Source organism: Lagopus leucura, unplaced genomic scaffold (genome assembly GCF_019238085.1).
Source record: "Lagopus leucura isolate 7727_CA_CO unplaced genomic scaffold, USGS_WTPT01 Super-Scaffold_100002, whole genome shotgun sequence".
NCBI lineage: Eukaryota > Metazoa > Chordata > Aves > Galliformes > Phasianidae > Lagopus > Lagopus leucura.
Window position 1 is genome coordinate 71,439,745 of NW_024962263.1, and position 27,626 is coordinate 71,467,370.

Consider the following 27,626-nt stretch of genomic DNA (forward strand, 5'->3'; position numbering starts at 1 on the left):
TTTCTTTTCTAGCAAACATCGCTCTGACCCTTGACTAATCATTTTGTAACTGGAACTTACTCATTCAACAATTAATATACTGAAACAGGTTCATGAAAGGCAATAAATCTGTACTAAAAAAAAAAAGCACAGGAGAGGTTGGATTAACAGTCTGGAAATACTCTAGGCATTTGTACAATGGGTTCAAAAAGCTCCAAGTTGCTACATGTTCTGTTTAAATGTTATAACTGTAATACGTTTTACAAAGCAAACAAAAAAAACACCTTAGCATTGATGAAGGTGTTTATATCAACTGCCAATAGTTCTCCCAAACCAGCTACAGAAACGCTTTCAAAGAAAAAAAATAAAGTGAAAAAAATGAGGTTTCTTCTCTCTCCCTGACAGTTACACACTTCTCCTCATTTCACAAAGCTAACTTCTGCCATGGATTACCTCAGGAAATGTGAAAAAACACTGTGTAAAGAATAACCCAGAACAGGAAAAAATTGATTAAGAATGCTGCATGTCATGAGTTGTTGCTTATTTTTTAACCACATTAAATATTTGTATTGCATAATATATATTAGCAAACACTACAGAGTTTAAAAAAAAATTTAGCATGCAGAAATTTTGCACCTTGCAATATCAACAATTAGATTTTTAACAACACATGATAATGAAGGTTCTTACAGAACTTACCTGCTGAGGCTCAGAATTCAATAATAATTTTGATGAGTAACAAGAAAATCTACTTGTCTACTCTATATCTGACATGGCATCACAGTCTACTTTCATGTTAAATTGGAATCTAAACCACCACTGTGTACTACCACTAGCTTTGCACAGTAAACTACTTATTACAAAGAAAAAAAGGTGCAAAATTACCTCTGGATGAGCCTAGCCTGGAAAGTGATGAGCGCCGAAAGGATGGATAACCAAAGTAACTAATATCTTCTGAAAACATAGCATCAGCATCAATAATGACACTTGGGTGAGCAGAATGTATGTCAGCATCCAGAAGAGACATAAGATCCTCTATAAGAGGAGACAAGGGTCTTAAGTGAATAATCAGCTACTTAAAACATCAGCTAGAGAGACCATCAACTAAATAAACATAAAAAAAAAACCAAAACAACCTATCTATTAGTTGAATTTCTGCTCTTCAGATTCACCAGTTCCAACTCATGTGCCTCCTACACACCCACATTTACAATCAAGCATGGTGGTCTAGTGCACAAAACCAGTTTCCTTACAAAAACTGCTCTCTGTCTCTTATCTAACCACATTTCACACACAAGTCTTGCCCAAAACATTTTTTTTTTTTTTTTCATAATCTAGGAATTCAAATTTTAGCCTTTCACTTGGAAGAACAAAGACCTACAGCAAGGTGGATACAAGTGCACAGATGTGCACAGCACTCGTGCACATGAAACTCTTAAGATGATCTAGAATTAAGGAAGGATGGTGAAAGCCGGCCTTTGCAAAGCCGCATTTTTGATGTCAAAGACCACAGTTCCTCTACTGAACATTTCTTTCAGAGAATTACATACTTAATCTTCACATGGTAGCTACATTAAGAACAGCAGCAGTTATCTGGAAGAAAAGCATTTGTTTCCATTTATTTAACATCACACATTAAAAAAAAAAAAATAATAATACCCAGAGGATGAAACTATATGATCTTGTGACAACCCGAGCTACTCCTAAAAACCCAAATTTCTCTGAATAGTGAATTTCACTGGATTATCAAACAACTTCCTTCTGCTTATAACCAATAGCTAGCTGCCACACAAGGCTACTGAAAATGCATGTAATTTAGCAAAGTCCAAGAACGCTGCTCAACAAGACAAGTAAACCAGATGACCATCTTGCTGCTACAGAAGGAACAGTCCTAATTCTCTCCTTTAGCTCTATGGCAAGGAATCTCCTTGGGCCAATGTGGGAAATCCGAATCTAAAAAAAGTCATTTCAGGCCATAAACTTGCCAAACAAACAAGCACTAACATACAAACAAGAGGGTATCCAGAAACTGAACAGTTGCCTGATATCCTCACTCACTGTGAGAGCTCAACTGTTTCCTTTAGCGACACGAAAGGTGTTAGAGACATTCACACCCCTGCAAATCACAACACTCATCCTTACATTTTTCAGAGAGAGTTTAGAACTTCAATATAAACCAGCCATCAGTCGTCCCCAGCAGAAATGAGTTGACATAAAAACAGAGCTATAGAAGTGAGCTCTGTGGACTTCAAAACATGCCGGGAGAGATTTTTGTAAAAAAATAAATGTTACCCACTAAAAGCATAGTCTGTGCTAGAAGCACAACATTTAGAATTGAGTAGTCCATGCAGTACATTTTAGGAAGTCATCCTGCTCATGAAGCCTAGTAAAAGAAAAAAGTCTCATTTGGCAAACATGCTCCACCTTACCAGAACATTTTAGGTGTCTCAGGGTGGTTTTACCTACTGCCTGTTTTATCCATTTTGCACTGAAACACTGCAGTAGCAGAACACCTCACCTTAAGAGCATCAACTTGTAAGAACAATAGTTCAGAAGTTGGAAAGACAGACAATATTTTGTTGTACACTTTGATGTTCACACACTGCTGGTCTTCCCTCTTCCCACATTCAACCCTATCACTTATTCCTAGGTAAGCTCCAACCTTTATACAGTCTCACAACTTGTTCTTGCACCCAGGTATGAACTGAAAAAAAAAAAATAAATCCTGATCTCTATTAGGAACAGAATTGGTCAGCACAGAAAAGAACTTGCCAGCCTCATTCAAAATGCATGGTGTGTGCTTTACACTAAGCTAGAAATTCTCTTCTAAGAGAATTTTGGAACTAACTAACTTGGAACACTAACACACACACACCCCTGGAAGTATTCTAAAAATCTTGAGCCTTGTTTCCAAACAGGAGAGTTAAAATTCAAACAATCAGATCCAGGAACCAAAACTATGCATTTTTGGCTACATATGCATTAATGCAAGTGAAGAAATCAAACCTTTCTTACCCTCTTCTTTCAGCTTCAAATCAGATTTTAAGTTTTCTTCCAATATTTCTGCAAGAGATCCCCCTTCTGCCATCCTCTATACCAGCAAACAAAGGTGCTAAAACCAGTAGGGATAAGAGCCAAATCCAGTCCCCTTCAAACATCACTGGAATTTTTTAGTTCTGTGAAAACACAGATACTGCAAGGCTGCATCCAGTTTAAGAATCCAGGTGTGGGAGGAGAGGGAGAAAAGAAAAAAAAGCCCACTAAACCTTTTCTATGACTTTTTTTTCCCCCCATTTTTCAGGAGAGTCCCATAAGATGATATCATTCATTTCCTGCGCAGTGAAAGACCAGAATCAAACCCCTCAAATACTAACTTAGATGTGATGATGATTCTGATCAGTCCATTTAAGTAAGGAAGGACCTATCATCTCCTAAGTAAATTTGATTGAAAATTGACATGAAAAACATAGCCAGGGCAGCAGAAATGAAAAAAAAAAATAAAAAATGAGGAAGACACTTCCAGTAAATAAATCAACACCAATTCAAGTACTGAAAATATTCCTATTTTCCAATAGCTCCATGGATAGCATTAACATCATTTCCTACAGATCCATTATTTCAAGGCATTGCCAAGACTGATCAGGACATCAAGCAGAGCTCACATCAGATATTTACACTGAAGGAGGGAATCATGAGGTCTTCCTTATTCTCAGCTGCATATTTTAATGAAACATGCAGAAATATGCCTTTGGTCTCTCCACTTCTTTCAAACTGGCAATACTGTGACACCAAAGACAAAATTTTGGTTTCCTAGTCAACCAGACATCAGCAGAACTCCAGAATTCATTTCTTGGTAACTTATGTTTATTCAAACTATTACTAAATTTCACGTTCATACTCAAAATCAAGAAGAAAAATAAAAAGCAAAACAAAAAAGGCATACTAACAAAACCATAGCTAACATGCACATAACTGTCCTCACTAAAGGAAAGCCACTGAACACCCAGGTTTTAAACTGATCCCTACACTTTGTTCTGGTTCCCACCTCTCCTCACTACAAACCAATACAGTAAATACTGCTGATGCAAGCCAGTCTCTTCTCTCTTCCAAAAAAGTGGATTTTTTTTTTTTTTTTAAAAAAAACAAAACAAAACAAAAAAACAATTCATCTCCAATTCCAAAAGTCAAAGTACTCCGGATGCTGCCAAAACCCAGTTTCACAAACAAGTTTCACAAACTCCACTAGTGAGAACCTAATACATGAAGCAGAAGTTACCAAGCAAATATGCACGTATCTGAATTCTACAAAACCAGACACTGATAGCACAACGCCTGGAAGAAGCCTGCAGCACAACTTGAAATGAGCAGGAAATTTTTTCTACGCAACTTTGGAGTCTTTGCTATGAGAAATGATTTTATTCTATGCAGCTTCTTCCTTGATTTTTCCTCATATATCTGTCATTTATCAAACGAAACCCCACTCTGTTCACATTACTACCATAAAACAAAAGAAATGGGACTCATCAGAAAAGTCAGAGTACATAAGGCTCTAGAAATAAAATTACTAAGAGAACTTCATTACAGCAATTTGTACAGAAAGCTTTAAGACACTTTTTGTTCTCTTAAGACACTTGTGAAGAATTGCTTCTTTTATAAAAAACAAAAATCAGATGATAACCCTTACAAATTCTAATAGGAACTATAGCACAACTGATAAACCAATGAAATCCTGATGTATTAAACACGAACTTATTTTCCAGCCACAGCGAAATTTCTTTCTTTCATTCATTACTTTAAACCAAGTGTAAGTTTCTCTTTAAAAAATAAAAATAAAAAAGCACAACAAACCTCTCTGCCTTGGGAAGTTTAGAGGAGTAACCCAAAGGGCTTAATTTAAGAAAAGCACCAGACATGCAAAAGGGAGAACATAAAAATTAGCATACTCTTGTTAATTAAAACAAGAACTTCCAAAACCCCAAGGCAAGGAGCAGCCTTGTCATTTACTTTTGTTGTGTTTGGAAGGAATAAAACCTTTTAATCTGACATCATAAAAAGCAAAAGCTCTTTACCTTTCAGAATCACTTATGGATACCCTGACTAAAAATAGAATGCAAATAGCGATTATTAGTTATCTACAGTTATTTTCTATGAACTTTGTTATAGGTCCAAAAAGAACATACAGAGGCAAGACCACAAGAAGAATGGAAATCTCATAGAGCAAAAAACTTAAAAATTGGTTCTACGTTGTTCTGAAGGGCAAAACATTGTTGGTTTTTTTGCCACACTCCTATAGGCAAGGTTCTCTAGTCACCAGGTTTTCTTGTAATCAGATGATACAAGTAGAGACTGGTAATTTATACCATGTCATATACCAGCAGTGGAGTCACAACAGCACTGACCACTGCTCAGCTCCACTTCTCCTCATGTTTTGATCACATTCAGTTAAAAGTGCATTTCTGTGCAACAGAGTTATTTGAGTACTACTGGCAAAAGTAACAGACACAGAAAACACCACAAGCTCTAAGAACTGTGAATTACATCCTTGCAGACTGAGACTGACATAACATTTCATTTCAATTGAAACTCCATCTCTTTTCCCACAAAAACTGGCAAAATTTAGCTCAGTTGCTCTGTGGGATAAAAGGGAAAAAAATATTCATACTAATCTCATCATATAACAACATTCATCTCTTACAGGAAAGATTAGCCTAAAGAGGTGAGATGCTTTAAAAATTCAGCCACAAACAAAGTCGGTTTCTAGACAGCCACCAAAGACAGTGAAACTCTGCACCCTGGTTTAACCTATCATCTCAGTTATGAGAGGCAGCGCAGGCACCTTAAAAATAAAAGCAGCTAGTTACAGGTTGTCAGGTAGTCCCCTATTCACTGACCTCTATGATCCCAAGAGGTGTTAAGGCAATAGATAGTGCTGTAGAAAGCTGGTTAGTACAGTTAAAAGGAACATTTACTGTGAATGATTACTAGCAGTCATTAGTCATTAGACCTGGTACATTTATAGTAGGAACTACTGCTTTGAATACATGCAAAGCATTAAGAGAATTCAATTACGCCAGTGCACCTAATGCTATGAAACTGACTGCTAAAATAAAGACTCAAGGAGCAAAGAAGCTTTGACAGAGCTGCAGCTTTGCTGCAGAACAAAAAAGCCTTTGTCTATTTGCATGGTGGACAAGATAAAGATGAAGGAAGCCCATGAATCTTCCTGGTGAACCAGATGAGCAGAAAAAAAAAAATCTGTTAGAAAAACAGCAAAATGTCATTCTGACACACAGAAAGAATTAATATGTAGCCAGAGTTTAGATGTGCTCTTATCACACAGTGCACCTGGTACAAACAGTAGATTTGGCTGCAGTTTTCAAATGTTTGCTTGGCAAGAATTGGGTTACCTTATTTAGCCAATGAAATGACTCAAAGTCTTTCCTAAAAAATCAATTACATGGGACAGACAATATTTCAGGAATAGCTGGACTTCAATTATAGCATTAAATCTGTATTGCCAAATACTACACTGTTTATGAGAGGTACTTGAGATGACAAATTCTCAGTTTAACTGTAACAGCTGCAAACCACTTTGCCCTCACTTAACCACTACACTTTGAGAATATGCGTTAGTATTAAAAATAACATGCAGGTGATTGACTGGAAAGTCTTAGAATTAGCTTTTACAAGCAAGCCACATAGCAGTTTCAGCACCTCATCAAGCAGCAAAATACAGATGTAAGAAATGCTCATGTTACAAAGCTAGGGTTCTTAAAAAATAAATCGCTTTCATGCCATCCATGGAATCAACAGTTATCCTTTAATGCCTAATCTAATCCCTCAAAACATCCCACTGCATCTTTTGTTTTGTGCATCTTTACACTTTGCTCCTGAAATAACTGTCTTCACTGCATACCTTGCACAGCACGGAGCATGCTATGAGTATTTATATGCAGAAAAATAAGAACATACTGATATTTCCTTATCAAAAGTTACAGGATACAAACCTCCAGGAAGGTATGATTCACTTGCTGTGTCATCCCCATCATCTCCATCTTCATCATCCCGACTTAACAAATTATTTACAGCAAGATTTACATCAAGATTTGTTCGCTGGAGTTCCCGAATGATAATACTTCTGGACTTCCCTTGTAAAACAACTTGTGCCTGTAAGTACAGAGAATAATTATTACTAACCATGGTCAGCTCACTATTTTTCCTTAGATAAGGATGCTTAATTCTAGAGGTAGTCTAACAGAAACCAAGAGTCTCAGAAGTCACTGACAGTACATACATGCAAAGGCTCATTTCTTTTCTCAGCACCTTGTACTAGATATTTTACTTTCAATCATTTTAATTTAGGCTGAATTACTCCAACCTTGGTGCTGCATTTCCTTACGGGTCACCTTAGGATTTACTTACTGAAACACTTAATGTGGTAGGCAAGGAAAAACACTGAAACAATCTATTTCTGAGAATTTCCTGTATGTTTCCACAGTAGTGTTAAAGTATGTCAATCAGCAGATTTCTGCTGATTTTTGCTTTCAAAAACTACACTTCAATCCCTGTTTTTTTTGACACTTGATTCTCTTTCCAGTGTCCTTTAACATACAGCCACCTCCTCTGCTTTTCTTACCATTCTGTTCCTAGAGGCTCACTTTCAGCAGTTTCTCCTGGGTTTATACTAGAAAAGCATAAATATGAAAGAAACCTTCCAAGTATTAAACAGAAGCATTCTGGTTTCTTCCACAAACTCAAGGCCCCAGAGCATTTCACATTTCCAGACTGACTACCCGCAGAAAAGATGACAGACTTCTGGAAGGTTACAAGCAACACGAAGGTAAATACTAAACTACTACTGGACGTTCTCATAATACTGTAAAAATGAGGCACCAAATAAAATAGTTTGGTAATAAGAAAAAGAAGGGAGGGAGGGAAGGGAGGGAAACAGAAGAAGATTTAACAGGGTACAAAGGCAAACTTCGCCATAATATTAAATGCCAGAAGTTATTTACAGATTTTTGGTATACAGCAGAATGTATGTTTTATAGACCAGCTCTGGAGCTCTTTCCCACTAGTCTGTTTTAAACATTTTTGTTCAAAAGACAAAGTATGCTTTTTAAAAAATACAATATACAAAGAAAAAAAAAAGGAAAAGATGATAGGAATGGAAGCAATGCTAAGACTTTACCAACAAGCCACATATTAAAATACAGAACAGAGCAGTGCTTCTTTTTTATGTACGGTATCAAATACTTCCATAAGCTCTCAAAAAAAAAAAAACAAACCCACGTGGATACGAACAAGGTAGACAAAACAAAAAGCACAGCTTAAAGATATATCTGGAGGTCACATAACTTGCTGAAAGCAGGGCTAAGGTGAGGTAACTTAACACCTCCAGTATCTTGCTGCTGTGAAGACAGAAGCTCCCAGGTTTTACTACGTTTGCAATTAAAGAAGAGACAGGAAATCAGTCTGCCACTGGTGTGTCTGCAAATACTAAGCCTGCTGGTTCCTATCTCATGCTAGCCATGCTATAGGCCACAGAAAGCACATGAGCAGATTATCTTTGCCCTAGCAACTTAGCATACGTATTCTAAGTGTAGCAGACCAGCAACTTGCACTAAGAATTAAAATGCATTAATTTGTTGTGTATTATGAACATATTTTCTTGAAGCATGGAGAAGAAATTGTTTCAAGAAACTACTGACTTATAAATCACACAAAATCCATCAGTTTATCCAGGTTGTAGTGCACTGACAGGTAAAAGAGGAACAATTTATACAAGAAGATAATCAGTTCCATTTACTAAACAATTAAGTGCAGGTTTTCATGAAGAAAAATTATTTATAAGATTAAATAGGTTGAATGTTTTTCACCTAAATCTAATAGGGATTGCTCCTTTCACTAAAAAAACAAAAAACAAAACAACAAACCTCAGCCTGTCCCCTTTTCTTACGCTCACTCAAGAAACAACTTTTGTTATCTACACACTTTATGACTTTCAAATATTTGACTCTTCAAATGAAGAACACACGACATTCCTCCTCGACACTGAACAGATTACAAATGTATCTTGTCTTAGGGAAAGTTTGGGAAATGAAAATGCAAGCATTATACACCATCAGCCCTTGGAGAAAGCACAGTACTATTAAAACACTTTCCTGCTCAAGTTTTTGAGAAAAAGCTCAGGTACCTGTGAAATGAGTTCCTCTGGAATGACTGATGCTGGAATCACAGGTTGTGGCTGACTCCCCAGCAGACCGGATCCTCTGTCTCTCCCTGTGCGTATAACTCTGGTCTGCCTTCGAGAATCTCGAGCTCCAGCAGATGACCTCCCTGAAGATCCTCCTCCACTTCCACCAACCCCTGAACTCCAGCGGCTCCTAGAAGGATTTAGATATATTTATTCTTATGGCACCATTTCCAGAAATATGGCGTCAGTTTTACTATTAATAATAACTTGTAGACTGTCTGAAAAGTACAAGAGATTGACTTCATAGGCAGACATTACTAAAGTCTGTCACAAAACTGATAAGAGCACAAGGTTATTTGATAAAGTTCTGAATCAGACAAGACATATAAAGCAGGACTCCAAGTGGAAGATGCCCAGGCCAATTCCCTGAGCTTCTAAAAGCAACAGGATCAGAAGTATAATATCTAACACTCAACTGTTAACTTTTTACTATAAAAGCACAAAAGCAAAGCTCCAAGGTCAGTGGATTGACACAAGGTCTCTATACTCCCATGGCTCTTCAAAATTCTGAGACTTGATTCACATTAATAAACTGCCTTACACTACACTGAAAAAGATCAAGTAACAGACTTGACTGCAAGACAAACCTGATACCAGATAGTTCTTCAATTCACACAGGTTTTCAAGAGATACTCTACTCTGGCCCTACTGCTACTGGAGAAATCAGGACCAACTCTACAGAAATGTAGAAACTGACTGAATAAGCAGCTTTTTTTTTTTTTTTTTTTGTAAGTCAGTATTAAAACAAGATAATAAAAAACTGATTTGTGGAAACAGACATCTCACAGCATTACAACTTCCTACTAATCTTAACACCATAGAACTGAGTTAAATGAATCGGCTCTGGAAGTAAGACTAGATGCTCTGTTGTCCTGAAAAGCTAGAAGAGACTCCAGTTTGTCTTCATGGTTATTGCACAAATCAACTGTAAAGGGTATTGCACATGGTATTATTGCTATTTTAAAAATAATTTTCAAAGATCTAGTATGGAAAAATCTATCAAGACAAGAGAAGCATTCTCTGAAACAATATCTAAAATTCACATTAAAAGTGTATCATCTGCAGATGAAAAAGCTAATTAAAATAAAAAATAACTGCCTTACATTTTGTAGTTTAAGTTAATTGTTACCATCTTTCTCTTTCCTTCTGACAAGACCACACAGAGTAACTCAAGCATCTACCTAAGGTGAGGCCCTTTCATGGACACAACCACATTTTCAGGATTCTAGTCAGCAAACACACAGACAATAGCTCAGTACAAGACAATAAGCAATACAATCATGACATCAGCAAATGTCTTATCTCATGATTTGGAAAAAGAGCTCACAAAAAGATACTAGCAGGGAGAAAAAAGAGAAATCTGATTTAAAGTAAGCTAGTTATTTTGCTTCTGCAGGCTGGTAAAAGGGCTGAGAGAAGACAAGTTGAAAGTCCATTTCAACTCTTGGCAGGGAAGACAGGTTTAAGAAAAGCTTATGTATTACATGTTAATACTTGACTACCGATGCATCTCTCTACTTCAGTGTCGATGACAGTTGAGAGATCTAACAGTTGAAAATATTTGTATATATATAATGGCTCAAATATTCCAAGTGTGTCCTATCTTGACAACTAAGAGGCATCAGAAAACTGTTTTCTTTAAAAAAATAAAAATAAAAAAAATCACACCACACCAGCTATTTACTGTACTAGCTCAAGTTAGATCAGGTCTGGGGACACCCACTGACTTAGTGCATTGCCATCTTCAGGCATTAATTTTAGTGTAACTAAAAGATAATTAAAATGTGGTTGAAACCTGTTCTTTAAAAAACAACAGGAGACAGGCTAATTCCTTGAACTCTATAGCATTTAATACACACACTCCCTTATATAACCTTGGTACAAAAACACCTTCATAAAATCCACCTCCCTTTTGTTTGCAAAGCCTTTTTTTTTTTTCTTCCCCCCTCTATCCAGACACCTTTCAAGTAAACTTGCATTCACCCACAACAGTGGAAGAAAAAAAAAAAAAACAAAACAACCATAAGGACATAATTCTGACCTAAGCTTTCTAACCTAAAGAGATTACTGACGTTGAACTGCAGTCTTCATGTTCCCACATCTCCCCACCGCCCACTAGAACGACGGCCATCTTCCAAATCCCACCATCTAACTTAAGGACTCCACCATTTCAATATTTTAAGATTCGGTTTATGATGCAAGCACTCTCATTTAATGGAGAAGTTACAGTACCCAGTGTTACTCTATGAATTTGGTGCATGCATAATTTTAATGGTTATGGTCAGGTAAAAATAAGTTCAACACATTCCTGATCTGAGGAGAAACATCTCGCACTTTCATCAGCAGGTTTTTAAACACAACAGGACTAATATGCCTTTAAAGTTTAACAAATGAATTTAAATTCAGGAGTACAAAAGTTTCACAGGAAGCTGGGGTATGGGGTATCTTTCATGTAACTAATCTTCCAGCAAAATTAGCTTCTGTGGTAATAAATTCACATTGAAGGAAAAACTGTAGTTCTTCTCCCCCTTTAACAAGATGTTCATATGCAGAAAGTACAGTTTCTAAAAGCAAAGCTCTTTATTATGGTCAGTTACCTCAGAAAAGCATGTTCAACTTCTTCTAAAAGTACGTAACAATTTACTTTGAATTGTGAATCTGTATGTGATTACGTACACATGATTTATTTAAAATTGCTATATGGAGGGACACCATCAATTTTAAAGCTAACGTTTAAAAAATTGAGTCTGTAGAGTTGATTCAGTACATAGTAAAACTTCAAAGGTCCTAAGTGATAACCTTTTAGAATGTTTCCTTCCTATTAATATGGATAAAAACCCCAACTAACAAAATGCAGCTTATTACTTAGGGCAGGAGTAAGGGAAGGCACAATAAAACTGAGTATATGAGCCCATACAGAGTGCAGAATGAAGACTCTTCCTGCAGAAGTGCACTCCTTTTACTTTACAAGACAATCCTACGAGATAGCTTAAATTGATTGCGTCCCTCTAAAGATACTGTATTTCACAATGAAGTAACCAAAAGAAACAGTCAGAAGAAGACAACACAGCCAAAACAAGTTACTTTCCACATATACACGAAGAATGCTCCATATCCTAAGTACTGAAGGGTCACTTGCACATCTGTCATTTTAACCAAGTCAATAATGTTTATTATACCCTATCTATACAACTGCTGTATAATTAATGATATGTTCCCTTACACATACTGCATACAATTTATATATGTGTATACACATATACTCAAATATGGAACAAACAGATTGCAGCCTCAATCCTATCAAAACTTACCCAAGGGTGTTGCCTGCCAGTCTGCCCAGAGTTTCAGAACCAGACAGAAACCATGGGGAGTCACTAGTCCTGCCTGGCCTGGATGTCCTTCCTGCCCCTGAGCCACTGCTCAACTTTGAACTGAAAGTAAAAGATGGTAAATCAGTCACAAAACAATCCCAAATGGGTTAAGAACAAAACCTGGAATCCCAGGTCTAAATTCTCAGGGACTTAGTCTGGTAACATACCAGCTTAAGCAACACCCTTGGGGAATATTCCAAACTAATCTAACTGTATATTAAGAGGTAAACTGAAGAAAGAAAATGGAAAGCATGTCTACTAGTTTGTATGTACACCAGCAATCCGTAACAGCACAGCTGCAAATACACATTAAGCTAATCAGTGATTTGAGATAGCCACTGTGTTTTCAGTTAGAATTGGCAATTATCATTTGTACACATATGCTATCTGTAGACCTGAGCCTGAATTTGCCTCTTCAAGATTAATAAGTATTTTACATCCAAACAGTAACTGTTACGTAGTCCTGTTGAGGACTTACCTCGAGCTGAAAGTAGCAGATCTAGAAAGTAAGCCTTTCCAGATGGGACCGCTTTCAGAGTGGATTCTACAACAGGCTTAACACTTTAAAACAGTTTCTTTCACAATGACTATTTTTGGTAGGGTATGTTTCTTTAATTTATTGACATCCTATCTCACTCATGTTTTAGAGCCAAATCTAGTGTTTATTCCTACACCAGTTTGTCAAGCTAGGCTGTTTGGCTGCATCACCGTAACTGTTATGTATCTACTCAAAATACCCATTCCATAGGCAAACAAATACCAAACCAAAAAAGCAGTCAAGCTGCTTATACACGTCAAAGAAACATTTAATATAGAGAAAAGTGTTTCTTACCCATCGCTATTGTCAGGTTTACCCAATTCCAATCTGTCTGGCTGAACTGAAAAACCAATCCTGCAGACTCTACCATCCTATATTTAAAAACAAGAAAATGAAGCATACAAAATTGAAATGCAAGACAGCGTTACAGGAAAAAAAAAGCAAGCAAAAACAAGTTTTCATTTGCTGAAGAATATTTATCAATTTGACATTTGAAGAATTAGTTTTAACTCTACAGTATCAAATTTGTTATCTGAACAGATTGAATCATTTACCTCAAGAAGAAATGCAGCATGATTTGGTCCCACCACACACTGTTTAATAGTAGCCTGTTCCAATACATTCAGAGGGGGGTGGCTGAAAACAAAAAGTGAGCATGTATAATATTTTTAAACTTTTGAAGCCTGGAAAAAAAACAAAAAAAAAAAACCAAAACACAACAAACAAAAAAAGCAAGCAACAAACAAACAAGTGGTACATGGAAGGAACAGTGTGCAGCAAAGGTCACTGATAAAAACATTCAAGAATGACCAAACATGCATCAGTTAAAGCAACTGTGATGTGTTTCCAGTTATTAAGAACAGAAAATGTAGAACAAAACATTAAAAATGACAGATTCTTCATTTGATTTGCTCATTAACAAAAAGTGCCGTATTTCAGGAGTCATTTAATAAAGTGGGTATTTAATAATTTAGCATATCATAACCAAAAATGTAACATATTCACCTTAATAACAATTCTCTTACATAAGGCATTTCTGAACATTAGTACTAGTACTGAAGCTTTAAGGCTACAGATACAATACAGACCAGACTAAATTCTTGTTGGAAATATCATACTTTCCTAAATTACTTACAGCATCATGTAATACACCTTACCTGTTTAAATTATATTTGTTCAGCTTCTCTGATACTTCCCTTAGCCTGAAAAAAAAAAAAGAAAAAGAAATGAAGATGTTAGATGTTATTTGAGAAATATCCTTCTATTGTACATAACACCCACTTAACTGGCACAATTACAACATGATTTTGCATAGTTGGCAAGGATACTTCAAGATACGACACACTGATTAAATAGAAAATCTGAATCTCACATTTAACTATTAACAATCTGCTGAACAGCAAACAAACCTGCTGACATTACAGCAGGGGACGGTGAAAGTGCATTATTGGAATCAATTTACTACCAGATGCAATGAAGCTTAATATAAATGGTACTCACTGCTCGGAGACTACATCAGAAATGAGGGTACTCAGTTTCAAATCAAGTTTTTGTTTTGAAGGTTTTTTGTTTTACAGTGTTACCCTTCCACCTACTACCTTGCCACAGAATCCTCGTTCTCCTGCATTTTGGTATCTTTTACAAGTCACTATCAGAAGAGTGCCTTGTTACAGTCATTAATAACTTCACACACAAGCAGAGGAAGCAACAGGCACTAACTCTAGATACGTTTTTACTTCCTTCCAATGAGTTTCAATACAGAATCCCACAGCAGACTTGATTTCCACGTTCTAAGGAATCCAAGTACATGCTATGTTTGAGCAAAACAGTAAGCTCCCCAGAACCAAATGGACAGGAAAATACATACGAAAGCCAGCATCAAAAGGCACAAACAAAAAACTGACCAGTAGAAAAAATAACTCGGATAAAACTCATCATTTTCTATGGGATTATTAAAAGTATCACATTTATTAAAAGGGAAACTGTTTCCAAAAGAACCTCCAGCTCAGCTCACTTGTATGGTAGGGCAGCAAAGTGGAAGATAAGAACCCAAAAAGTTGGTCAATCCACAGACTACTTCTGCTTAGCCAGCACAGAGTCCCAAAATAGAAACCAACACAGTAATTCCTACCCTTACCACTGACCTAGAAAAGATGCTCTCATAATACCAGGTAGGCATTTCAGGTAAATCTTGGGCTTCTGCCTTCCAAAATACAAGCAATCTGAAAGAGTTCCTACAGACCTTCCAAACTTTAGCTAGTGTATTTGTGTTATAGAAACTTAAAAAAAAAAAAAAAAAAAAAAAATCAAGAGATGAAGCCTGTAAAATAAAAGTCTTCCTAATGGAAGACTCTTCTTCATTATGTTTATCTTAATACCAAGATTAGTTATCAAGTTAGGTTATCCAGTAACCAACTACACAGCACCTGGGGGGAAGATGGAGAATGGAGGGGAGAAAGAAACCACATCTGTTAGAGAAACAAAATAATTTATGCTGATAGAAATAGCTTTACACTCAATACAAGCACAAAATAGAAGTATCCCAGTGAAAGGGGAGCAGGCAGGAGGCAAACACTGGCAGCCACACTCTGCACTCCCAGCCAAGCTGCTGCTCTTCCAGGGGGGCAGTGGCAGCATCCCAACTACCAGCCACAGCTTCTTCACACAGAGAAGGGAAGATTCCGTGAAGGCCGCGTCCAAAAAGCGACTACTGAACATAGACTTCATATTCCACCATATACCATAGAAGGTACCCCATACCAGTTATGAATTACTGTGGGATACTGAATGAAACCCCAAAGATGAGTGCCACATAGTCTAAATGCTACAAAGTCCTATAAACCAGCAGCGATGTGCTGCACAACATATGGCTAGGTAAACATCCTTGAGGTTTCATGTCTTAAGCGTATCACCAGGAGATTACAAGGAACACTGACTAGGTCTCTGTTAGCATTCCTCCTCTTGGCAAGCAGGAATGGGAAAACCACCTCTAAGTTCACAGCATTGCCTGAAGAAAAGCTGGCAGCACATAAAGTAATGCTTCACTGGGAACAGTTATTAATGGTCTACCCACAACATCTAGCTCCTTTATGAGCTTTATGTCATGACTATAGTAAGAGACTTACCCAATTTGTAAAAAATCTTCACCTTTTTTTAACTTGTTAAAAAAAAAGTGATAGGGAAAACATTCAGCAAGGTAAGAGTTGCATGTTCTATGAGACTGTCAGCAATGCCAGTCTGAAGAGCAGATCTACCTGCAACAAGTCAAGATCAAAAGAGAGCTAACATGGTTCAGAGAGGTTTCTGACAACACCTAGAGTGAGAGAGCAGGTTATAAGCTACAATACTCAAAGTATTATGCTTGCACAAACCTCCCCATCTGTTCTGCAGCTGCTGTATCAGACTTGAACCACAAAGACTTGAATTTGTTACAGAACATCACTAAGTTTAAAAAACACAAATGCCCCGACCAAACGAAAAGCCAGGAGGAGGTCAGTGCCCCGTCCCTGCAGGGGCCTCACCTCATCCCTGTGCTGCCACTGGGGTCTGTGCCAACCACAATCACAGAACTAAGCCCGCTGAAAGGTAAGCATAGAACAACCATGTTGGATGTTTATGCAGAGAATGCGTTTGTGCAATTAAAATTCTAAATCATTTTACAAAAACTGTTTCCTGCAGCGATCCATTACCGTGCTTGCAGAGCTGCTGGGTATTGTGCTACAGACCCTTCACAGGACAAATGCTAAGTGCAGCTTTAAGATCAGGTTAACTGTAACAGTGAGATTCCATCATCTCCACTGATGGTGTCCCAAAAGCAGAAACAGAGGCAGAGATGATTTAATCAATTCTTGCATTAAGGAATGCCAACACTGAAATCTCTTATTCAATCTTTCTTATATCTGATCTCCAATATGAATGTGCAGGGAGGTTAAGCCTTAAAAAGCAAAATCTCATTAAAGGCAGTTAAGCTATTTCAAAGGATAAAGGCAAAAGCACTGTGTGTTTGGCTCACAAGCAGATTTTTGGTGAAATACACTGGACAAAATGTCAGTGTCGATGGCTTCTGTGTTGAGATGCACATTCTTTAAATAGCCCAGCCAAAACTGATGCAAAAATCAGTTGTGAAGAAAGACAAGCAGTCAGCCTGCAGCCATGTCGGGATTTCCCTTATTTCCGTTTGAGCAGCTACAACTTCTAGCTTCTTCAAACTGAGCAGTAGAGAAAGGAGCTACACTCACATCAAGCAACACAAAAGACTCCAGGTCAGGATCACAGGAGCTCAGCCTTCACATGGGGCACTCTATGCACCAGAAGTTATTTCTCTCAAAATACGCTTATCTTTCCAGAGAAATTTATCTGAGGAGCCTTCCATCTGTGCCATCTCACCGCAGAAAATCAAGCAAGGCTCAGAAATGCAAGAGAGCTGCAGAGCAAACTCAGTTCATACTACCAGGTACAGTACTGAAGTTCTTCCGTAAATTTTAAAGCAATTTTACTTAACTTACACAAGTGCTGGAATTCATACAAGTTAAATTTCATTTCATAACTTTTATCCATTTGATAAGAATGGAAGCTTTCTTCATGAAAGTAAGCAAGCTGTCCTAAGATTTAATATAGGCTTTCAACATAAACATTCACCACACTCAGCTTTCAAAATGCATCCCTTGCTGGTCATCGTTGGGGAACAGCCATCTTTCATGAGCACTTTCATCACGCCAGGCTCAGCTCACTGCCCAACAAAGCAACCAGAGGACGTGAGCCAAACTACCTGACCACTCTAAAGATTTTTTTTACTTGTTCCACTTATGCACGTCCATCTTCCTCTCCAAGCCATGTCTTAGGAAACTAGTAGTTAAAAAGAAAGGAAAAACATTTTTGACACTCACTAGACATGTGCAAGACCTTCTTAATCTGGTAAGTATCGTGAAAGCATGATGCACTGTAAATAGAAATCTCATCCAACAGCTGCAGCAAGAATTGCATCATTTTCTCTTCAAAGACTTACTCAACACTGAACAGCAACAAAAAACATTTACAGGTGCTAATATCTAATCTGACGTGTTGCAGCTTTAGGCTAATAAGAGTACATTAAAACAATTAAAGCAATTTCCACCATCTCCAAGATGAAAACCTTCACTGAAGCAGAGGAAGCAACTTTTCACTCTTCTCTGTAACTTTAGCCTAAATTTCTAAGCGTCAACTGCGTATTTAAAGAACACACCGCAAAACTCACTGAAGTGAAACAATCCAAACATGGCATTTAAATACAGAGAAGTAAAGATGTTCCCACACTGTGCATCTCCAGAAAGAAGAAAGCCTTTTTGTGCTCTGCAAATAACACTGTGGAGTCCCAGACACAATATCAAAGGATTCTCTTCATTTTTTCTCCTGAAGTTGTTCCTTTGCAGCATTACAGTATAGGCGAAATCCCTTCAAAGCAAACCTGGCTTTCTGAGGTGCACAGCTCATCACAGCCCTTTTTCTGCTTTGCCAAAAAGTAGATTCTCTCTTCTCCACCCATACTGCAGGCACAGCACTCCAGGTGCTTCCCCTCAGTGCAGCTAGCATTCTGACTCCTCGACAAGAGCTCGTAAAGCAGCACAGTACCTCCTCTTTCACATCTGGCCTACAGCAGTCCTGTTTCAGGGCACACCTTCACTCAATACAGCTTAGTGCCACAAGAGAAGCAGACAGCACACCAGCAAACCCCTGCTAACCTCCCACACCTAATCATCCAGGGAGGGCAATCCCCAACACATGATCTGTCCCCACTACATGGTTCATCTCACTGGAATGCTTCATTAAGGACCTTTAAATCCCTGCTGTAGAAACAGATACAGTTCACCAAAGTCAGCAAATTGTGTCAGTGTCTTTTGGTGGCAGGGAGGGTTGCAGGTAGTGATGCTTAAAGAGAGGTCAAAGCTGAACAGAAAGATCTTCAGACCTTCACTGAAGGTCAGACAACACCTCTGCTTTCTCAAGAGCTTAAAAAAAAAAAAAAAAAAAAAATTAAAACTCAAATTCTTTTCTCATTTTCTCTCCTTTCTTTTTTTGAACTTCTTTGTATTTACCAGAAAGAAAAAGATGTACCTGTGATCATTTTCACAGTTGATAGAGAATGGCAAATCTGCATGTTGAAAACGAAAGAACGTACACAGAGATGTTTAAGAAAACAAAATCTTGCAAGATGAAGAGCAATCCAATTGATCCCACCTTCACCAAAGGAAGCATCACAAATCTGCAACTTCCAGCGATAAGAGTAAGGCCTACAGCTCTCATCAAAACCACTTCCAGATCAGTAAATATTTCTTTTCCAGTTAAAGCTTTGATAAAAGATAGTGTAGAACAGATACTTCTATGTATAAGCAGTGTCAGACTCCACAGAGGAAAATATGTGATGAAACAACATGTAACAGTGTTCGGAGGCCCCAGTTAAGATCCACCTCACCACTGAAATGAAGGCAAACACGCTGCAGAAAGCAATACCACAAAGTCCTGAGCACAGAGCGCTGAAGCTTCCCCAGGAGCTGCTTTCCAGCAACTGCAGCTGTATGGCCATCACAGCCCTGGATCACTTGTGATATTCCCAAGTGTCTACGGTGATGGTTGGAGCACAGAAAAAAAAAAAAAAAAAGAAAAAAGAAAAACCCCAAGCCAATCAAACAAAGTATGCTCCTATGTACTCCTTTCCACTCTTTTTTCCTAAAGACACAGATTTCATAAAGTGGTGAGAGCCTCCAGCAGCCTCCATGCAATCATCTGCCGAGTTACACGACTGCTGTCACAAAACTCAGTTGGCAGACCTCATGGCTGGCAATAAACCAACACTGATAGTTGGTAGCTCCAACACAGTCAACTTCCAAAATAGCATTAATCATCTGAGTGATTCTGGTTTTTATTCCACATTCTATATTATAAGATTTACATAAAAAGTTAAATATCAGAAATGCAGGGGATCAAGGCTATTTTGATGCATCTTTTCTGGCAACAGGTAGCAACTGGCTTACTGAAAAAGAGCTACCCAAATTTCATCTATTTTTGGATACACACAATATAGGAGTCTCCAAGAGACATCTTATGGTATAACATAACAGACTTGGGATTACAAAAACAGCCACTGAGCATGTCTGCACTTCAAGAAGAGGCAAGCTCCATACCTTTCTATGGGTACAACTTCTCTGTCAAATGTACCAAAGATCTTGAAATAAATACAAAACTGCTCTTTTTCTTTTTCTTTTTTTTTTTGTCTCTGGAAGGGAAGAGTGAAGTAAACAGTACTGGGGAACACTGACAAACTCTTAACACTGTGCTCTACATTTTAATTGTCAAAATAACATTAAAATAACACTAGGCCAAAAAGATACCAAATTGATGTGAAAGGTGAATAACTGTTGCTGTAGTGGACTAATCTGTACTGTGACCACTTTCAGTTAAACTGATTAGCTTAAAACCTTGCCCCAAAAACATGCATACCTTGAAAATTACATTTCCATGCTTAATTCAATACTTCCTTACCTTCAATTTTTAATTTCCCGCTTTAAAATCCTCTAGCCACTATAACTAGGCCTTGGCCCCATGTTCTCTGGGGCACAGAGATGCCCACTGAGTGTGGCCTTCTATGTGCGTTAATCAAAACCAAGCCCATATAGGAGTTCACTGAATTCAAGTGTAAAACAATCAACTGAAAACCACACATAGTTTTTCCTATCTGATTTTCTTTCCCTTAAGGTGGCTGTTGAGTTGATACAAGGAAAGACAGAACTTTTAACATAGAATAAAATTAGCTACCAAGACTGCAGACAGTGTAATCACCACTATGGAAAGTACTCCAAAGCCCCCCCCCCCCCCCCATTTTCAAACACATCCCACATTCTATTTCATTTAATTCAAGAACAGCTGACCATAAGTGTTACAGCACAGTTAGAGCACACTGCAGAGCTTGCCATGCTCTGGTACGTCTTTGGTTGCTTTACTGAAGCATTAAGTAACTTCTTACATAACTGTTCAGTACACAATCACATTTATTTACTCAAACTTCAGAAAGTTTAAGAAAAAGGGTATTATGCACATTCATTAAACCCACGTGGCTTAGTTATATATTTATGACGTACCTCCTTTGAGTTTCCACAAAGCATACTTCTGCAAGATTTAATAAACACACTTACTATACCAGAGTTGCCTTAGAAATATGCAATTGATCACAGATTTTAACCTTTAGAAAATAATTAGAACATGGACACTGACTGATAGCTTAGATTTCTCAGAATTAAAGTTGTATGTCAGAGTTGTCAGAAAACACTGCCATCCCTAAAACACAGCTATCAAGATATCAATCCTTACTTCTTCATTGGTAGAATCAACAAAAATGCCCAAACTGCACAGATAATTTGAGAACGAAGAAAAATGAGGCTGTGTTTGTGGCCCAATTGCTATTTTCCTGAGTTCCTCGTGACTGCTCACAACTACTCTCATCCCAGATCACATTCACAGTGCAGTTTCGCATTACAGTAGCCAAAATAAACTTGCTGCTTTCAAAATGGAAGGAACTCAGTCTTGTTTCCTCTTCCCTTGCTCTTCACTCCCATTCTCCCTCCTGCAGCACTTTCCACAATCCTCCCTTGTTCAGTGTAGACTGAACACTACCCTGATGTGTACCCACTCCAGAGTTATACTCATCAATCCACAAAACTATGCTTACTGTAGTTTACCATTGAGCCATTCACTGTGGGATCAGACTCACAGCTGATGGAACATGAGAGGTGAGACAAACAAACCTTTCTCATTCTGTGAGGGCAGTTACTTTGATTTACACTTTCTCATCAAAGTTCCAGCAAGGACATTCACAGTCAATCACACGTGCACTCAAAGGAAACAGCCTTTGGGCCACAGCACAAAATACAGACAGAAAAGGACCCTGGCAAACCAAAGTCCAAACAGGCACGGACAATGTATGTGTAAGTAACCTCAGACAATCAGCCAAGTATCAAAGGATGCTCACAAGTAAACTCTGAGCAGCTAGTGAGAAATTTGCCTTGGAAGTTATGAAGTATACATACACGCAATTTATTTAAGCTGTTTAAACAATAGAAGTTAAATTAGTTTAAGTGTGGAATAAATCATATTCTTATTTACCAACTAAATTAGAATGAGGCTGCCCAAAGATAAGTCGGATTTCTTATTCAGATCTACAAGGAAAAGGAAAAAAAAATGCCTCACACATTTAAGAAAGTAAAGAAAGAATGTGCAGGCAGAATTTCGATGGAACCTACTTCGGTTCATAGATGAAGATGATAATAAACTGAAGAACATGCTCAAGTTCCCAAACTATTCTCCTTAAGCAATACTGAAATCAAGAGATCAAACATTAATGCCCTGCTTTCTACTGCATGAACCTCACTGGTGGTACAAACCTAAAGTCTGGCAATAATAACACCTTGACAGCCCTGCCATTCCCTCACTCCAGTCTAGAAGAAGTCGGCACATCTCCAGTCACTGAAGCTCATGAAGCAGTTGTAACTCATGGAATTCAAATGCCATATTAGCAATGTTTCCCCACAAACAAACACACCTATTTCTCTTAGAGGTAAGCTAATTTCACTTGTGCTACACTAGATTAGGAAGCAGTTTAAAGCATACCAAAATAAACCACTGACCGGAGCTCAAGTAATTACAGAAGGCTGCAGTAGTGCACCCCTCCCTCTCCTGGGCAGGAAGTCTCCCAGTAGGACCGAGGACATGGAAGATGGAGCTCTGGACTTCAGGCACTTGGAACATTCCCTCTCCTGCAGGCATCTGAGGCCAGGACACAGCTCCTCATCCCTGCTGGCTTCCTGCACAGAGCCACACCACACCCTGCCCCAGCTCCTTCCAGCAACATCTGCTAGGGATTTTTAACTGATTTGTTCATCAGTATACGCAGAGGGGATAGAAAGTCTGCTGGAGCAGCAGCCCACGCATCCATTCTTCACTCGCCCATTATTTGGAAATGATGCTTTTGGGTACCCAAGCAAGGAGACACACAGGCACAGCTTAAAAGAATATCTCTTGCCAGGTACTTTTTTCATGGAGGCTGATTATCAGAGAGCATAAGCAACATGGACTATGTAAATTTAGAATGCGAGTTCATTTCTCAGTTTAGACATGGCCTAAATTAAGTAACGTTCAGATAACAGAGAAAGGCACTGAATGTATTAAGGGAGAATAAACTCACTTAGAAGCAAGAGACTTCTTTCTTCCCTCAAAGCTGACTGCGCATAAATACCCACAGAAGCCCAGAATGAGCTTTCTCAGTCCCATTACTTACTTCAAAGAGCGTACCGTGAGAAAACATATTTCATACCACTCACCTTACATTCAGAATACCCAGTTTAACTAAATTCATTAGGTCTCACCTTCACAGGGGAGAAAAAAAGCCTATTAACCATGCGTCAATAACCACTTCAGAAATGGCATCTTACCTTCTTTATGCTGTAACTCGAATGGCTTAGCTGATGAAAATTTTCTTGTAAGAAAGTAATAGCAAAGGCAAAGCCTTAAGACAAATCCTGTCCTTAACGGGAGCTCGTGTTCAGAAAGCCACAAAGCCTAATGCAAGGTGAAAGACTTCCCTTTCCACACAGCAGCAAGTTCAGCTGCTCCTGTGAGGTTTCATAACAGCCAAGAAATGGTTATTTGTCATCATTATACTCATTTCCTACCCTAACATAAAATAAAAAAAATAGGAAACAAACCAAAAAAAAGCCATTAACTAACACTTGGTATCTATCCAATTGCGTGCCAAGCTTCCTTTACAAAGTGCGAAGTCCCCAACCCTGAAACATACATGGAACAGGTGGATAACCAATAAATATATTTAACTCACACTGCAACAGAAGCTAGGCATCTCCTTTTCAAAGGTTAAAGTAATTATTTACGTCCCAAATGCTTTATGAAGTTGTTTCTTAAACTGCAGGTCATACTGATTTTTCCTCACATTAGAGCTTTCATATTCAGTTCAAACAGAATGCTGGGGTTGGGGAACCCCAAGTTGCCCATCTTCCCAAATAAATTTACCAGAAAAGTCTTAACTACTTCATCCAAAACCCAAGCACAGTCTGTCACTCAAGGATGGTTGGACAGGGTGTTCCTGTGGGCCTTTTTCAACCTTATTGATTCCACGATTCTAGGATTTCAAGCGAATGAATCCTAACAGCTTCAGCTTCAGAAGCAAACCTAACAGTGCACTCCATGGGCTTCTTCCAGTGCAGCTAGCTTCTGAACATCTGAACAAGCACCATGAACAAGCAAACGTTGGAAGCAGAGAGAATTCCAGTGACCACCATCAAGACACAATGCTAACCATTTCCAAAAATGCTAATTAAGGAGTACTGTCCCATTACACCTGTGCAATCAGGAATCTTCCGAACTGTTGGGTTCTACAGTTACTTTTTCACTGCTCTCCAAGTTGCTGCATGAGTAAAAGGGATACCTAATTGCACAGAAAAGTGATTAAAAAGTGCAGGACAGAATGACATAAACTGCACCAAACCCAGCTGAAGAGAACTGCCACCTCATATTGTGGAGACAGCGTAAGAACAATACTTCAACAGAAGGATGCTTTCCAAATTCAATTCACCCACTTACCATATCTACAAAGATGATTAAGCATAGTGTTATCAAATACTTTCTTATAAAAAATTGAAAGCCGTCAAGTATCCTGAACACATCAAGAAAACAGGTTTTAAACGTGATTACTGCATCCATGAAAGGAACATAATCAACCATGTTCTTTGTGCACTACTAATGAACTTACACAACAAAGAGTCATAGTCCCCAGCTCAGATTTTAAGATGTGATCATTACTCAGAAAGCAGATAGGAAACAAGTCAGGCTATGGCCACCATATGCAGCACTGACTGTAATGGGCAAAGGGTGGAAGAAACATCATAGAATGAATCATAGAACAGCCTGGGTTGAAAAGGACCACGAAGATCAACTAATTTCAATCCCCCTGCTACGTGCAGGGTCACCAATCGCTAGATTGGGCTGCCCAGAGCCACATCCAGCCTGGCCCTGAATGCCTCCAGGGATGGGGCATCCCATCATACAGAAATGATAAGTTCCAAGATCCTAACTGCTACTTGCATAAATATGAAAATTCATTAAGCTCTCTTGATCCTGATCTATAGGGACAGAACAGCTACTGCTAACACTGACCTGGCATTTCCAGCACCCTATTTATAAATCGTTGCAACTTCACTGCACTATAAGTTCTGAAGCACAGCCACCACACTTGTAAAATGACACTTATGAAATAGAAATGTATGCCTTGCAGCTCAGATCAAGAGCTACCTGATTTTTTCTGAATAAGACACTACTTCAGGGCACCTCTACTGCCTTCTCCACATATTAATTACCACACCTGATGAAGCTTCCTGTATCAACCAGAAGTCACAAGTGCTGCTGCTGCATTAAGGAGCAGAAAAAATAACTTGGGAAGCATTATGAAGACTTCAGGGCCACCATATTAAATGGTAAGTCAATAAAACACATAACATTAAAGAAAAAACTGACAAGCTCTCTCACTCTAAACAAGGCACGATAATTACATACTAAATGTTTTCTAAAAGGTCCATCAACATTAAAAAATAAAAAGAAAGATAAGGAAAAAACACTGGGGTCCTTCCAAGTTGAAAGTCCTCAACCACTGCCCTAAGTGAAAACAGCCCAAGGAGGAAACAGAACTCCTAGCACAGCATCACCTGTCTGTCTGTCACTCTAAGGGTGCAAGATGCATGCCAAAGCTGTGTGGCAGCCAGCAGGCAGCCAAGCAACCCCCTACAAATGGGCAGGCCTCCTCTGGATCAGGTCCTGAAAAACGCATCAGCAGGTTAACAAATAAACAAAAACATCACATTGAGATGTTTCAAGTCCAGGACCCGTTTCCTTTCCCTCTGTAAGGGCAGGGATGATGCAGTTTGGCAGAAGTTTTATCTCTATGATGACCTATTTTCCTTGCCATAAGCTCTGGGACCTCAGCTGTGCATTAATGGAGATGTCTCAGCAGAGATTTGTCACTTCTCCTAATGCAAAGTGCCAACAGCAGCAAAGTTAGCTGGACCCTGACCTACCCTGCAGCCTGGTCAGATGAGAAACCAGAGGAACGGCAATATAAGCCTGCACTTCTATAAATTATAATTATCAAGAAGATATTTATAAAAAACAAGCAACACTTTTCAGCAGTGTAAAAAAAAATAAATTTAAGTCTTTATACAGAAACGATTAAAAATCCAGAGCTATTTGCACATATGTCTCTAAGAAACAAAGATTAGGACCTACACGTTCTTAAGAACGACGAGGTAAGCGCAGCGGTGGCATTTACAAACTACGATGCGGGCTGACCGCGATTACTGCAGGAAAACACTGGGCTGCAACGCACAGTGCTGTCAAATCCGCACCAAGCAGGCAGGAGACCTCGCTCCCAAGATGTATTTCCTCCCGAGTGCTCCGCTTTGGCCCCCTCCGCGGCGACTAACAAAGTTGGCCGCGAGGTTTCCCGGCCGATCTTTGCCGAGCAGCCCGCAGCGGCCATCAGGAGGAGCCGGGCCGTGCCTTTATCGCCTCAGCAGCCGCACAGCCCGGCAGGCAGCGCGGAGCGGAGCAGAGCAGCACAGCGCAGCGTAACGCAGCCATCCCCCCGCACCGTTACGGCCGCCCCGCATTGCCCCCCCCCCCGGCCGGGGGGTTCTCGGGGGGGGGGGGGGGGGGGGGGAGGGGAGGGGGGGCAAACTTTGGGGCCAAGGCTGCGCAGAGACAGGGGTTCTGGTCGAGGCGGGCGCCGAGGCCCCCCGGGACAGCCACCAGGCGGCCGTACGGGAAGAGGGGGGATCCCTCCGCGCCTCCCGGAGCTCCCCGGTCCCTCCCCCGCCCCGCCGGGGGCCGAGCCGCGCCGGCGGCCCCTCCCCTCCGCCCCCCGCCGCGCGGGGCCTGCCCCTCACCGGTCATTGAGCTGATCCTCGGTGCCCGGCAGCGGGTGCACCACGAAGTGGATCGAGGTCATGGTCGGCGCCGCCGCCGCCGCCGCCCCCCCCGGCGGCGGGAGAGAGGGAGGCGGGCGGGCGGGGGCCGGGCACACAATGGGGGCGGGGGGGAGGGGGGCGCTCGGCCTCCGGCCCTCCCCCGGGAGTGCTCGCAGCCGCCGGCGGAGCGCCGGGCTCGCTGGGAGACGTGCAGGACTCGAAGGAGATCCGGCTAAGCTGCGTCGGCGCCGGGAAGAAGCTCGTCCCGCACCGCGCTCACACACGCGCCGCCATCTTAACTTCCAGCGGGCCCTTCTCCCTCCCTCCGTGCGCCGAGCCGGGCGGGGCGGGGCCGCGTCGCGTAACCACGCTGCAACGCTCGCACCGAGTGGCGGACGCGCTGCCGGGCGGGGCCGTTTCACTAAAACCGCCGCCGATAGGTAGGCGGCTCGCGCCGTGCGCGGTGACGTCATGCGCGGGGGCCG

At 39.8% G+C, this 27,626-nt stretch overlaps 1 protein-coding gene across 7 annotated transcripts in view; it reads right to left on the reverse strand.

The window, feature by feature from the left end:
- The window catches only part of UBR5 (ubiquitin protein ligase E3 component n-recognin 5), a 76,360-nt gene extending 49,153 nt beyond the window's left edge, over positions 1-27,207 (reverse strand). For 6 of the 7 annotated variants that reach the window (XM_042868786.1, XM_042868782.1, XM_042868783.1 and 3 more), the window contains exons 1-8: positions 27,121-27,207; positions 14,302-14,346; positions 13,699-13,780; positions 13,439-13,515; positions 12,547-12,666; positions 9,176-9,365; positions 6,987-7,146; positions 865-1,014 (exon numbers count right to left, since the gene is read on the reverse strand). In XM_042868786.1, the coding sequence (XP_042724720.1) occupies positions 865-1,014; positions 6,987-7,146; positions 9,176-9,365; positions 12,547-12,666; positions 13,439-13,515; positions 13,699-13,780; positions 14,302-14,346; positions 27,121-27,182 (886 nt within the window). In that variant the 5' untranslated portion in view covers positions 27,183-27,207. The remainder of the gene's footprint in view (positions 1-864; positions 1,015-6,986; positions 7,147-9,175; positions 9,366-12,546; positions 12,667-13,438; positions 13,516-13,698; positions 13,781-14,301; positions 14,347-27,120) is intronic. The other variant, XM_042868787.1, reaches the window with a different exon arrangement.
- Between the last annotated feature and the right edge of the window lie 419 nt (positions 27,208-27,626).